At 40.1% G+C, this 14,777-nt stretch overlaps 1 protein-coding gene across 1 annotated transcript; it reads right to left on the reverse strand.

Annotated features, from left to right (window-relative positions):
• Positions 1 to 5,894: 5,894 nt before the first annotated feature.
• Positions 5,895 to 13,616, reverse strand: ZNF488 (zinc finger protein 488). The gene is made up of 3 exons (XM_009986030.2): positions 13,398 to 13,616; positions 8,989 to 9,217; positions 5,895 to 7,060 (listed from the first exon to the last, which is right to left on the reverse strand). The coding sequence occupies exons 1-3, from the start codon at positions 13,614 to 13,616 to the stop codon at positions 5,895 to 5,897; spliced, it is 1,614 nt and encodes a 537-aa protein (XP_009984332.1).
• Between the last annotated feature and the right edge of the window lie 1,161 nt (positions 13,617 to 14,777).

A 14,777-nucleotide genomic window follows, 5' to 3' on the forward strand; every position in this document is an offset into this window, starting at 1 on the left:
ATTTCTTCTAATGTCTTTGAAGCCTCTTTAATATCTAAATGATCCAGATATACTGCTTTGTTTTCCTAAACACAATCAGTTGTGCTTTCATGTACAAACAATAGTAGATGTTAAACCCAACATTTAAAAATTTTAACCATCCTTTCAAGGACCAAAAGCTATACCATACGGGCACAAATAGAAAATAATTTCTTCCTGTAGTAATATGGTAAGTACTTATGAATAATGAATATGTTTAGAAACTGGAATTCAGTTAGGAAAACAAACAATGAAGATGCATTTGCTAGTAAGCCTGTTTGAAATCAATAATGCTGTTAGTTCACTGAAGTGATCGATTTCACTGGAAAATTAAAGTGCAACCTCAACAAATTTTGTTAATTGACAAAATACTGTTTACTATTTCATAGGTCATCCACTGGCTAATTGGCACTGAAATTATCAGGCTTAACAAAGGCCAGTATGTTAAAAAACTATTTTTTCTTCTCTTCGCAAACTGCTATTTCATATTTATTTCCATCTCAATCAGCTTAGAACCTGCACACGGTGTAGTGTAAATTGTGTTAGACTGTACTTTTTGCCCAAGGTAGGGTCACAGGAAACAAGATGTTGTGTGAAAACACTGAAAATACCAACATTCTTATTTCAGAGCGGAGTGATAACAAGCAGGATAGATGAACTACATCCTATCCTATCTCACTTTAATACAGTGAAGTTGAAAGGACGCAAATTCAGAACAAAAAGGAAACACATGCAGAGGCAGAGCCTACAGGACTCCCTGAGGCAAGTGGCACGGAACCTAGTGATATTGTATTGTTTGGAGATACCAAACACCTCTAGAACATCTGGAATTATGATAGGTAACAGAACTTTCCCTGAAACCTAAACCTGCACTTTCAGAACTAAAGCTGGTCTCTATCATCTATGCAGTCAAGAACTTTCTTTTTTTTTTCCCACAGCTGCTTTCTGTATGGATCTTTTCTGTATGGATCTGTTCAAAACCAGGACAATCCTCCACCTTCTTTTACAGTGTCAAGGAAGACATAGATCCTGAGCTCTATGTACCTCTTTGTATGTATGTCTCCCAGGTTTGTCCACCTGGCATTTTGTGTTTCTAATGACCACTAAAACTGTAAGCTCAAACCAAACCATGACTACAGCACAATGTGATCAACAGACCTCACAAAACTACAGACAGTAATTGTACAGAAAATTACACTGCATTGAGAAGTTGGAACATCAAAAAACTATGAATGAAAATTAGTTATGGAAAATCCATGGTTTGTGGTTTAAATGAGAAAATTAGAAGTTTTCTTAGGGAGGGACAAGCAATTTCTGAAGTGCCCTTCCACAACACAACAGGAAACATGCTGAAACTGCCACCCTTCTCTCTTCTGGTTCCACAGCTGACGTGGACGTTCAACAGTTTATATCCTTACCATCCCATCTGGAATAACTTCCTAAAGTTTGATCCTAATCATGTTCGTTTTAAAGGCAGGAGGAAAGGAGTTGGTGTATCAGGCCTCCTAGCCGGTTGATCTTTCTCCTTTTAGCATTCACAGAACTCTGACCAAGAATGGCAGCTAGCTTATTCATTTTTTTGCTACAAACCGATGCATTCTTTGCTCTCTGTAGAGTGCTTCTCATGCAGTCTTCCCTGATCATATCACAAAAGCTGCCATAGTCCAGTGATTTTCAAACTGTGCTCTGTAGACCAATGAGAGCCCACAAACTGCATTCATTAGCAAAAAACTACTTCCAGAAAAAACAGGTAAATACATATTATTCAAAAGCCTATGTGAGCGCCATTTCGATGGAGAAACACATTTTCACTAGAGAAAGTTCAGGGGTCAAAATGAGTGAACAAATATCCTAATCTGGCATTCCCTATCAGTAAAGTCACAACCCACTGCAGAAACACAGCCTGAACAGCTAAGCTTGACAGCATTGTGTTATGTCCCTTTTCACTGATCCAGAGACAGATGTCATGAGAAACGATGGTTTGATCAAAATGACACAAGCCGTTTCTAGCAAAGACAGCAAAAGAACCAGTCAGCTTACTTCAAATTGTCTCCTCCTGTTTTAAAAAACAAAATCTTTTTTTTTCCTTCCAAGCATTTCTCCTTGTAGAAAAGACACAGATCCCTGCTGTAAAATCACAGTATTGCACTGTGACTGAATGCAGTCCTTCATGAATTCCTTAAGTTCCTTCATTTCTTCACGAACCCCCTGCTCTAGTGGGGTGCCTTTCCTCCAGCAGGACTTCCTTTCATCTGCATCAATTTAAATGTTCAGACTACTAGACATAACGGAAAAAAAGCTTCCAGCATGACTCAATTATAGGAAGTTTGTTTTTCTTTGTCTCGATAGGCTTCCTTCTGCCTGTGCAATATCACTCAGCTTTAATATGAATATTTTCCTTTAAAGAAATAAAATCTGCAAAAATTTTGGATAAGCCCCTTGGTTTATGTAACCCAGTTTAGATGAGACACTCAGTTAAACTTGAGACACATAGAAGACATTCCCTCTGCCTGCACACGGGGCTTTCCATAAGAGCTCATTTTACACAAAGGAAATCAAGTTCTGGTTCTGTTGGCATCTATGCTGTTTCGCACCGATGTCAGCACAGGTGTAGCAGGCAACAAGATGTCATATTGCTCAGTTGTGTGTGTAAACAAGCCTTAGTTCACAAAATACTTTAGTCCACTATAACAAGCAATTTGTTCACTCAATTTTAATGCCAGCCACCACCTACAAAGGAACAAGGGCATTATTGCACATATTTGCCTGCAGTGTGATTTTCATGCTGCCAGAGGAAAATCCCCAATCTTTACATGCTAGGACCAAAGCATAGCTGCCCCTGCAGCTGGAGGAGGTGAGGACAGTACGAGAAATAAAGATGATTAAAAACTTCTCTTCTGCATTTTTGCATTTTGAATCAGCTCTGCCACTTTTCATAACTGGTTCTCTTGCCTTTCTGTGTGCAGAAGACATTTATACATTGCATGTCATCACAGTATGTAAGTTGCTGTGGCTGAGATATGCCCATAATGAAGCTGGGTAAGAGTATTTAGCTTCCCCTCCCCCCAAAGAAAACAATTTAATGACATAAAGGAAAGCTATCTCTCCCTGTAACTGCTTGCTTAAGCCTCATACCATAAGCAGAGTGAAGAATTTTAATTACTGGTGAGACCTCTAGGGATGTAGATCTAACACCCCATCAGAAGAGGCTTTGAGATTCAGCAGCTGTTAATCAGTGGCTGATTTTCAACTGTTTCTCAAGATCACTCGCACCAACATAAAATCAGTGACAATATGCGACCGATTGGGTTTGGTACTGCTTCATTCTGATCTCAATGATATGCCAGGTGTAGCACACTGGCAAAACAGGCCCTTGGAGCAGGGTAATGTTGAAGCGATGCACCAACATGATACTGGGGAGCATTACACAGCTGGTCTTGTCTTTTTCCAGAAAAAATTTAAAGCAAGGTTTCTAACCATAAAAGTGTCAAGAAAACATGGCATCTTTCAGTAAGTATACAAGAGAATGTTTTGCAGCACTGGTACCAAAAATGCTTTAGTCTTATTTATACTTGGCCAGGCTGATCTTAAAGTAATTGATGTAAATCAGGAATAGCAACATAGAATTATTCTGAATTTGCACTGGAATAAGTGAGATCACAATCTGGCCTAAACTACTAATGGGAACTATAACCCTAACCACATATGAATGCAGTTACACCATGGAGTCCTTCATTACACTTTATGGACACTGACTTCACAGTAAACTGGCTGGCACCCAGATGAAGCCAGATGGAGTGAAATTTGGCCCATTAAATCATGCCATAAATATATTCCTTACACAGTAAATGTTACTGGACACAAAATAGAAATGGAAAGATTAGAAGGAAACCACATCATCCCTTATTCAATGCAAGGTTGTTCCTTGTGCTACATGTTTCAAAGGTTTTGTTCATTTTGGTTTTTAATGACTTCAGTGAAAGAGCTTCCACCACTGACCTTGAAAAGCTGTGTTACAATCCAACCAGATCTCCAGTTTCAATTTATGTCTTCTGAACTCGAAAGCATAATGTAACAGTTTAATCACTATATGTTGGGAAAATAAAGCTGGGGTGTACAGCCAGTGGTTGGCCTGCAAAAAGTAAAATGTTTACACTAATAGGAAACAGCCATGTATTAGTGTTCAATAGCAACATAGTGGGAAGAATACAGTCTCATGACTTACAGAAATCTCCCAAGAGATGCAAATGAGTGTAATATGTTGATCCCAGCTGACAGCCTAAGACTCTCAGGCTGTCTTTTATCACTCAGATATGTTTACTTGCTGATACTTGCATTATCAGCCTAGGCATCATCATGGGAACTCAAAGAAAACTTCAGTCCAGTGTGAAGCAGTCTGGACTATACCATCAGTATGGTTGAAGATAATAAGGAGCATATTGCAATGTCCTTTACAAATCCAAGGGGTACTTTTAGGTGGGAAATGAGTGGTTTCTGATTATTCTCTGTTATTACGGAACAATATCAGATGAGGCTTAGAGATAGGCCACAAAATCAACAGACAACCTGAAAAAATACTATACGAGAGAGAGATGCTCACTTGAAGAACAGGTTGTCATAAACTATCAAGAGCAAGTCCCTAAGTGGATTTAAAAAGTAATAAAAGGCTAACCAGATGAGCTGCAGGAACAATAGACAGGATTGTTGCTTCTGCCTCGCTCCCAGCAATATAAATCACCTGCCTCTAAGACTAAGCAGAGCTCACACCAAAGGAGGCAAGAGAAAAATGTCTCATATGGACAGGCTATAGAAAGAATTTGGCACCTTCTTTAAAAAAAGCTGGAACTGGCCCATGTAGAAACCAGAGGATAGATGAGTTGGTCTAATGTAATGCATTTAATGTATGACTGTGTCATTTTGTGAAGGATATTCCTCTTCTAGGTGTTAGCAGAACAGGGCCTATCTTCCACAATTAAAGTAATAGTAACTCAAATACCCTAGTTGCTTTCTTTAGCATATCCAAAACCTGAAAGCTACAGGCCAAACTCTGCTCCAATCAGATCTGTACACCTACCAAAGTCATACAGATCTTGTGAGCACACATTAAGGCAAAATTTGTGCTCCTCGTCTACACAATAATATTGGCAACAGGTCACATTTTGATACAGATCCAGGTTGATTTGACTTTGTAAAAGATATTTCAAAAGTGGCAGAACCTAGAACAGAACTCAGATATACTGATTTACAAGTCACATCCTCATTGGCAGTCTGTTGGCCAGCTGTTGATGATCACAAATTTCAGATAGAGTCTCAAGTCCCTTTCAAAGAAAAGGAGACAGTGAGATAGAAGTTTTTTGCTCAGACTTACAATCTGGTAAGAGAGCTGATTCAGCTAGCATAAAGGAGTGAGTCCACTGAAGCTGCTAGAAACAGCAATTTCTTTTCTTCTAGCATATAAGCTCTGAATTTTTTAGCGCTTAAAGATTCCTCATTCAATGAGGCGGTTGTTACTTCTGTATTTACATTGTACTGCACAGACACCAGCAAATCAAATACAAGCAAAGAAAACTGTTTGCAAAACAATAACTTTTTTCCCAACTCTTTGCAAATTAATACTGCATGTGCATTCATTTCACTATTTTATTTCCTCAAAAATAGATTGACAAGGGCTAGGTTGAGTTGTCAAAACTTACAACCCACTCAGACTCTTGTAAACATTTTATGGTTTTTTGCAAAGCACCTCTTATAAATTACTGTAAACAGTGATTTCCTGTAAGAAATTAATGTAAACTCAAAAAGAAATGGATACAAGTGAATCATGTTCCCCCTCTTTACCCAACCTTCCCAGTCACTTAGTGAGATCTGTCTGCACAGCTCTAATTATGAGAAGTCATGTGCCGGGATAAATGATGGCGTTCTCGGAAGTACTCATGACAAATGGGACATGTTAGCTTCTCCTCTCGTCTCCTCTTGCACTGGGACTCAGTTGAGGAGTATTCTTTTTTGTGATGTGACCGCATGTGGAAGACTAAATCAGATGTCATGCGAAACGACAGGTTGCATTTGGCACACCAGTTCTGGGCAGCCACTCCAAAGGAGGTGAAGGTGGGGGGAAGAAGAGTCAAGGAAGAGGAGGAGGAAGAAGAAGTGGTGGTTGTGTTTTGTAACTGTCCTCCCGCTTGTTTGGGCCATGGTTCTGAGGTATATGGGAAAACATTGCTCTGAGCGATGCCTGTCTGCAGCATCTGAGCGTTACACAAATCACTCACAAAGAACTTGGAATTCAGAAGAGTGCTGCAGCACATGATGTCTGTGGTGGCAATGAAGCCGGACAGCTCCCCCAGGCTCTTTGGTGACTCACTCATGGGATGAGAAGAATTTATTGCAGCTCTTTCTACTAGACACTTACTGGGTTTGCTGAAAGCACTCTTCAGTTCTCCTTGGGCTCTGGTGGGCCACACAAAGGAGAATGCACTACCAGAGGAGTTCAGCAACATTTCCTTTGATACCTGCTCTTTACCAAGCGGGACCATGCCATCCTCCTGTTCTGACTCCTTCAGTCTCTCATTCCTCAGCTTCTCCTTCATCCTCCTGACCTCGGTGAAAGCGCTCTGCTTCTGCTCTAAAGCATCCTTCCTAGCTGACTGCCTCCCTGAACTAAGCTTCCAGAAAGAACCATCCAATGCATGCTCTCCCTCAACCTCTTCCTTGCCCCCACAGTTATGTTCCTCACTCAGATTATTGGTTTTCTCCAACAACACTGTTTTCCTGCTCCTGTTGTTCTCAGCCTCTTCAGATTTTGCTCTCTTTTCTCCTGTGAGACCACAGGCATCATCTTTACAAGCTGCCATTTTGACCTCCAGATCCCTTGCCAGGCTGTGGAAATTTGTGGTCTGCTCAGCAAAGTTGCTCTTTTCAGTCTTAGGGTCCTGGAAGTTTCTCCATAGCAGGGTGCTCTTCTCTGGGACACAAAGAAAGCGGACATGGGAGAGATAGGAATGCTCGCATTTAAAGACTTGGTCACATTCTTGGCATCTCAGCTCTGCAGAAACAGACAACAGATGATGAGTTTTGCGAAGTTAGAATCATGGGCAGACTCTGACCCTGTCATTGACACAAATAAAAACCCCAGAAACATTTCTTGTATCATACAAGATTACACATGGTAAAGCTAATGCCAGTGCAGAATCAGGCCCCTTGCTGCTAAAGAAAATGGTTCACCCATATTTGTCTCCATGTACTACTTGCAGAAATGCTTTCATTTAGACTCTCAAGCCAAGTTTGTGTTACACAAAATGGCCAGTAAAAAACGGTAGATAAAACCTTGTGAATTTTATAACAATTTGAAGTCTGAACCCAGATTTGAGTCTACATTTCCTAAGTCACTGGTTTTAATACAGGCTGAATGCAAATTCTGTATACCCAAGTAATAATGTGTTTTAGACCTGGACTCAAAGATTTTGGCATGAGCCTCTATTTTCTGCATAAGCCTCTATTTTCTGCATAGGATATTGTGTAAGTTTAACACTTTTCACAAATCATCTCATGACAATGCCTGAAGTCCTTACTCATGCTCATTTGGCAAACTGCTGTATGCCTCAGGCACAGATGCCTGTGGCACAGAAAATAACATTTGAAGTTAAACAATGCCAGTGATGAGCAGGAGAAACAAGGAACGTGCATTGGCATGACACTGTTTCCTTCTGGCCTCCGGATGTACTGCACTCTGGTTCATTGGGATGATTGATTGCCCATGAACAGACAGTACATAATTCAGTGATCAAAACACGTATAGCACATCTTAACCTTTGTAAACAGTACCCATGCTACGTTATTGCATGACACACAGAAGTTTTTAAATGCAAATGATGCCAGACAACATCTGAGGCCTGGGAGACGTAGGAAAGTTCAACCCTTAATTTGTAGGCTTAGCACAGCTTACATCAATTCTCAAACTACAGAAACTGAACTTTTTATAAGAAAATAAGGCTGCTGATTTGGGTGAAGCATTATTCCTGCTAGTTTAAAGTCTCAAGTCTAGATAAAGTGTTTGTTGCGTAGGTAAAACTTCGCGCTGGTAAATTCATAGGGCTGACAGTGTGTGTCTACACAGAAGCCTACAGAATATGCTGAAATCAGTTAAACTGCTATGATTCTATGATTTAGGGTTCCTGCTATGATTATGTCTATATTAATTTAATATTAATTTACAGGCAAGTACATTATCATATAAATTTACCAACCTACACTTTTACTAACCAAGCTATATTATCTCTGTTTAAATCAACCAAAAGAAATGTAGAAAGGGTTTTGTTCCAATCTAACTAGATCAAAGTTTGGAGCAAATGATAGCTGGAGTCAACCTTGGCATAGACATGATAGTGATTTGCTTGATCTCTCCATAATCTAGATTTATTTTTTTTCAACAATTGCCTATTCAATTCCTTTTAGAGCAACAAATTTCTAGCAATATCTCAGAATGAAAATCATGCCTTTTCCCTTGCTCCCACTGTGTCCGAAGCTAAATAGGCAGACTGTGCTATATGTAGTACTGTTTGGGTTGTTATGTATTTTTTACAGCCCTGCTCATTTACAAGATTAAAGCTGAACACTAGCTTATACCTGATTCTTCAAGGAGGTAAAAAAGGCATATTTCCAATTTATATTTTAGGCTTTTAGGATTCCGAGGTACATAGACATCCATTACACAACTCAAAAATTTCAGCATTAATTGCTAGTGCACCATCTCCTGCTGGAAAGTAGCAATGAAAATGGCATTAAGAACTGTAAATTTATTCTTGTTCTATGCCTCCAGCTCAATCCCCAAAGCAGAAGGTCTTTTCTTTTAGCTGACCAGCTAAGGATTTAGAGAGGTTTTATTTCCTGTATTATAAGATCGCCACCTACTAAAGAAGTTGCAGACTCACTTCAGTCCTCAGTGACCCCTGCAGCCAACAATTTAGTACTTACCATTCTGGGGACTCTGAGCTTTTATCTCATTGAAACCCAAGAGGCTGGAAAGCTCCTCATCATACCAGACAAGCAGTTCCTCATTTTTGTTGATTTTCCTAGTAGAGCGATAATATAACTGACTGTTTTCTAAGTAAGCTTCCAAGTTCTGCTCCTTGCTATTGGAAGCTGCTTGTACAAGTCTCATCCAAGGCAGTCCTGTGGGACTGTGCACAGATGTAACATCTACCTGTGAGACAGGACACAAAAAAGAGAAGTTTCAGGTCTTGGGACCCAAAATAGATTTCCATCAAATTCAAGAACAAAGCCTGTTTTCTGCCTCTCACAGAGACAGTATGCCAAAGCTGTGAGCCCAATTCATACACCATTGTCACCCAATTCATACGCCAGTGTCACCAAATTCAAGGTCATGATAGGGAGAAGGCTTCCTTGGTGTGAGTGCTGAGAGCTCTGGAAATACAGCTGCATGGGAGGGAGAAGGAGACATCAATGCCACATGTAACCTCTCATAGCAATGCCAGGTGCGTTGGTCAATCTCTAGCCCACTCATGGCAAAGATGACGTCCTCTATCCAGTGCAGGGTGTCCCATGGGACTGTCAGGTGTGGATCACAGAGGTACAGAAGGTGCACTCCTCTGTAACTAGGGATCTCGGTTCCATGGGAAAATGGGATATGACTCAGGAGAGGTGTGAGTGCTGTGGCTTGGGGGGTGTGAGATGTGAAGACCCCCTGGATCAGTGTAGTGTGAGCCTGGAAATGAACACACACTCTGGGCAGTTGCATGTGGAGTTTTCACTGACATAGGAGGGTATGGCTCAGGAGGTGTAATAATAATCCTGGTTATTTGATTCAAGACCCCAAGGAGACAATATCTGCATATATAACTGTTTGGGTAGATTACATAAAAATTAGATTTTAATAAATATAACTAAGAAGCGCTTATATGATCTCTTTCCTTTTTCAGAAATAAAATTATATATTCCTATTTCTGCCTTTGATAGATCGATTGAATTCATTTCAAGGTATCTAAACAGATAAAAACTTACCAGGTGAATATTTTTCATTAAATTACTTCTGAGACTCATGAGGGTTTGATTTATTTTCACTATGTGTGCATTCAGAAACACCAAACAGATTAAGTTAAAAAATGTTGCTTAGGTTGCAAGGTCAGGCATTCAGAAGTTAAAAAATAATATTAAGTCTACTACTCAAATTAAATTTCCCTTCTGCCTGTATATTACAGCATAGTCCTCAGTCACATATATTCCTTTCTCCACAGGACTCCTGAGTCATTTAGTCACAGGTTGACTATGGTCTGGAAATAATATAACCATAAAATATTTGACTTGTCTTCCTCATTTAGTGTGTGGCTCCCGTCTTAGTTACTTTATTGCATTTGTTCTGAATAGGGAATGATTTATTTCTTTATAGGTTTTTCCTTGGTGTTTACCACAGCAGATCTATGTCCTCTGCAGTATTCGAAAGATGGGGAAGATTTTCATAGTTTGGAGGCTGAAACATAGGACGATCAAGGGCAACATTTACGTGCATAAAAAGCCTCAACTAATTGTTGAAGCACTAAGTCATTGTTTAGAAAGGAAGAAGTTTGGAAATGAAAAATGTCTAATGACAAGTATGATCTAAATTTCACCCCAAGCAATGTATAGCTCTTTGTTTTCCACTAATTGCAGGACAGCCATTCATTGGTGTTTGGTATCAGAAGCAGTATTTTGGCTATTTTTTTCCCTGTTTTTAACTCTCTCTCACTATTACCTACCATGAAAAGTATGACCACATCAGTATCTTGAATACAAGAATGAAATATTAAGGGACCGTTAGGATAAGAGTTAACTAGTATAAGGGAGAAAATAAATTAGAATGCCTTGTAACTGATTATTTCTAAACGCCATGGTAATTAACTATGATTGAGAAATACGAAAGCCTGACAGCGACACAAGCACACCCACCCACACACAGTGGTTGTAACTTATAGCTATGACAGAGGCTGTCATTCATTAGTTTCTGTGTTTCAGAAATACTGAGCATCCACCCGGCGCTCTAAGCAAAGTCAAAGGGAACACAGCTCCTCCAGGAACCAGGACTGTGGGGAAAGAGCTGAGAGAGCTTAACGAAGGTGGAGAGGAGTAAGAGACTGAACATAAGATCTGGGTGCTGTCAACTAGAAGCATGCATCAGCTTTAGTTTTTCCAAGTGTATAGAGACACTACAAACCCTTCAAGTCCACTCTCTTCTGGAGATGGCAATCCCTCAGATGAATCCTTTGCACCCGTATATGAGGTAAAGGCTTCACAGCCCAACAGGTTCAATCACAGCTGGTCTATGGAGGCAATGTGGTTTCCTTGATAGAGGCCAGAGGAGAAAGGAGAGAAGACTCTTCCTTGGAACCCACAAGAAGCTGTAAGCAGCAGAGGAACTTAGTGGTATAGACAACCTTGTAAAGGGCTGGTTTGCTTTGCTGGGGTAAACGATTGGCTGGAAAGAACCACCTGTGCTGTGCCAATGGTTGCCAAGGCATTTTCTTTGCCCAAGTGAACAAATTGGCCCAAGGAGTTCAAATTATAGTCTCCAAGAGAACAAGAGAAAAAACACAGAGCTCCCTTTTGGACTAAACATAAAAGCCCAAGATGAGGAAACCCTTGTAAGAAATAATATTCCTCAAAGCCTTGCAGGAGTGCTGCCAAACTATGAAGAACATGAACCTTAGCTGCGAAGAATCTACCTTGCCAAATTATTCCTGTGTGTATTCTGTTTGTAACGTAGCCAGTATATCAAAACCCATTTTTCGTTTTGCACCTCCGTGCCATGATAACAACAAAGTATCATGATTAAATTGTTAAGTAATTGTCTATACTTAGAGTCAGGAGCTTAACAACAGTTCCTGATTTCTGGAAAGTTTATTAATTATGAGTAGCTAACATGATATGGGACCACCAATTGCATCTGAAACAGCAACTTGCACAGAATTTGATGTATTTACTGCCAAAAGACAGAGATCTGAGCCAACTCAGGCATCCAATTTCATGGCTGCATAACAATTACTTAGCTCAAATGTAGCAAAACACTAAAGCCATCCCTCTGGAGGGCTCTTTCAATGTAGAAACCCTTTAAGGCTCTTTCTTGAGTCTACAGTCATTCCAAAACTCCCAGGAGAAATACAGAAATATTCCATAAATACAGCCTCATTTCAGGAGAGGCGTTTCTCCAAAGAGCTTGTAGTTCTCCTGGAGTACTAATAACGCTGTCCAAGCAAGAAAACTTGTGCTAGAGACTCAAGCAAATAGTCAGAAAAACCCTGAAGTCTCTTCTTCTCTTTCTTAAATTGCTGAAAGCAAAAGTGTGAAACAGGCATCTCCCAACAGCTGCATCTTCCATATTACACATACTCTCTGGGATTTCTCTCTTCCAAAGTGCAGAAATTCTAGTGAGAACCTGGATCTCTCCCAGTTCCATCCACACCACAGCATGTGGGAAATTTGCTTGCCTCACTTTGTAAAACACTACCTCCTCGTCTTCATCTAGACCAATGGTGACTGACATGCATTCCAAGACCCAGAAAGCCAAGGTAAGAGGCCAGCATGAGGAATATACCTTATCCAAATGAAAATGTTATGATAAATAGTGGCTAAGGAAAAAAAAAATTTGGGAACTAGAGCTGGGGAGTTAACACTCCATCGCAGTCCTGGGGTTTCTGATCTTCTCTACATGACAGTTCCTTTTGTTTCACAGACATATCTCTGTGGTTTCTCTGCAGTGATTGAAAAGTGCAGCTGTAACACAGACATACCTAACATAACTTTAGGAGGTCCATGTACTAATAGCAATAGGTTGTGGCTGCCTGAACACTGTGTGGACTAGTTGCCTGAATGATATCCTCTACGGTTCATACAGCCTGTATTAAGATCGCTGCCATTATGATTTTACTTTTATGGATTACTGAGCTAACCAGGTTAACGTTTGCTCAGATCTGTTAATAAATGCTGCGAATGTACCACCTGCATGAATCAGTGCAACGCCACAGTCTTCCCTCTCTGCTCTCACAGGGCTGTCACACCTCCTGATAAGCCTCCTTTGTAAGGATGAAACCCGACTGTGAAGTTTCTAAACTATTTGTCCTTCTTTCCTCCTATTCCCAGTCAGTGCTGAAGCAGGTCATCAATTATCAGCGTAGAAGTGGGACTCTCTATTCTTCCTGCAAAGCAAACAGTTGTCACTGAGGTCCCTCCGGTCTACAGCTCATAAATCAGAAATGCACTGGCTACTCCTCCCCTTTGAAGGAGCTGTTAGTTGTGCTGAACAAAATGAAAATCTACCCCTTGGCAAAGTTGCCTTCACAGGGATGGTGTAACCCTTGTTGATATGACTAACATTCAGTGCTGCTTTCTCCTACCTTAAATACATAGTGGATGTTCCGTCTATCAGAACACTTGAGAGCAATAAAAGCTACAGTGTCCAGCAGAGTGTTCTGGAGTATGCATGGTCCAAAAACAACTTCTTCAGGTATGTCTTGTGTGGTATGAACAGTAGCCAACATGTCCGGAAAATGGTGATGCAGAAGTTTGTTGTCACTTGTCCAAAGGAATTTAGGCAAAGATGTAAGTTCCATCATAAGCCTGTAAAATAAACACAAAATCACATTTGGAACAGAGATGGAAGTGGAAGGGGGCATCACTACTTACAACATAAAGACTTCCAGGAGCTGTAGAAAAATTTTAAGAGCATGCCAGGACATTGTTGGTTACAGAGTTTACAGCTTTATTAACATCCAGTTCAGAAAGATAAAAATGACTTTGCATTAAACTAAAATCTTAGGCTCGCAAACACGTAAGTCAATCTTACTTGTTTACGGGGAGACACTCCAAGAGTTCAACCCCTGCTACACTGTTACTCTCTACAGTCAGCAGTAAGCAGTTTTGGAAGCAGTCAGCAAAATTTTCAGTGAGTGGAACTCAGCATATTATTGTTCAGCAAATTCTCAGAAATTCTTATTTATTAGTAGTAGTTTGTAGAAGTGTGAAGAAAGGTAGAGGAGAACAAGAAAAAGAAAAGCTAGCACTTTTTGAAGAACATTTTGAAAAAGCTGTGCTTTTTGATTTAGGAGTGCAACGACAGGCTAGTTTCTGGTTAAGCCAGTGCGAAACCAGGAATAGCTTGAGTCCTAAGTCTATCCAAGTTGAATGCACAAAATCTGTGGAGATTGGAAAAAGATTATCTTCATTCCATCTCAAAATATATGTGAGATCTTACTTATCCACTGTTGTTGGGAAAATTGAATCAGATTATGACCCTTTGCATGGTAATACTCTTAGCATAGTGTTAGTAGAAATTGTTGTATTTATAGGATGAATTTTCCTGCCCTGAGTGTAGAATATTACATTTTTCAGAGCAGAGGTGATTTCTGCGATATAAATCACTATCTGAGAACTCTGTATGCAGTGAGGAGGCAAGTTTGAATTATTTGCCATTCTAAGCTTCTCTAGGTTTTTAATAAAGATATTGCCATCTCCAGCTCCCAGCTGGAGGTCATGAAAAAACCCTCATTTACGACATCAAGAGCTGGATCAGGTCCATTAGGCAGGGAAAATTAAAGAGAACAGCAGCAAGCCCTGCAGAGGCCTTAGCCTAATAAATACTGAGACAGAAGGGCTAAAGATCCAGTCTAATCTTTCTCACTCTCTGCCAACAGAATTGATTTGTTACTCACTGACTCACGACTTAAACTGAAGTGATATAAAGTGCTCAGGAGAGTCGCACTGATTTAACTAAATCA

This window comes from Tauraco erythrolophus, chromosome 9 (genome assembly GCF_009769465.1).
Source record: "Tauraco erythrolophus isolate bTauEry1 chromosome 9, bTauEry1.pri, whole genome shotgun sequence".
Taxonomy (NCBI): domain Eukaryota; kingdom Metazoa; phylum Chordata; class Aves; order Musophagiformes; family Musophagidae; genus Tauraco; species Tauraco erythrolophus.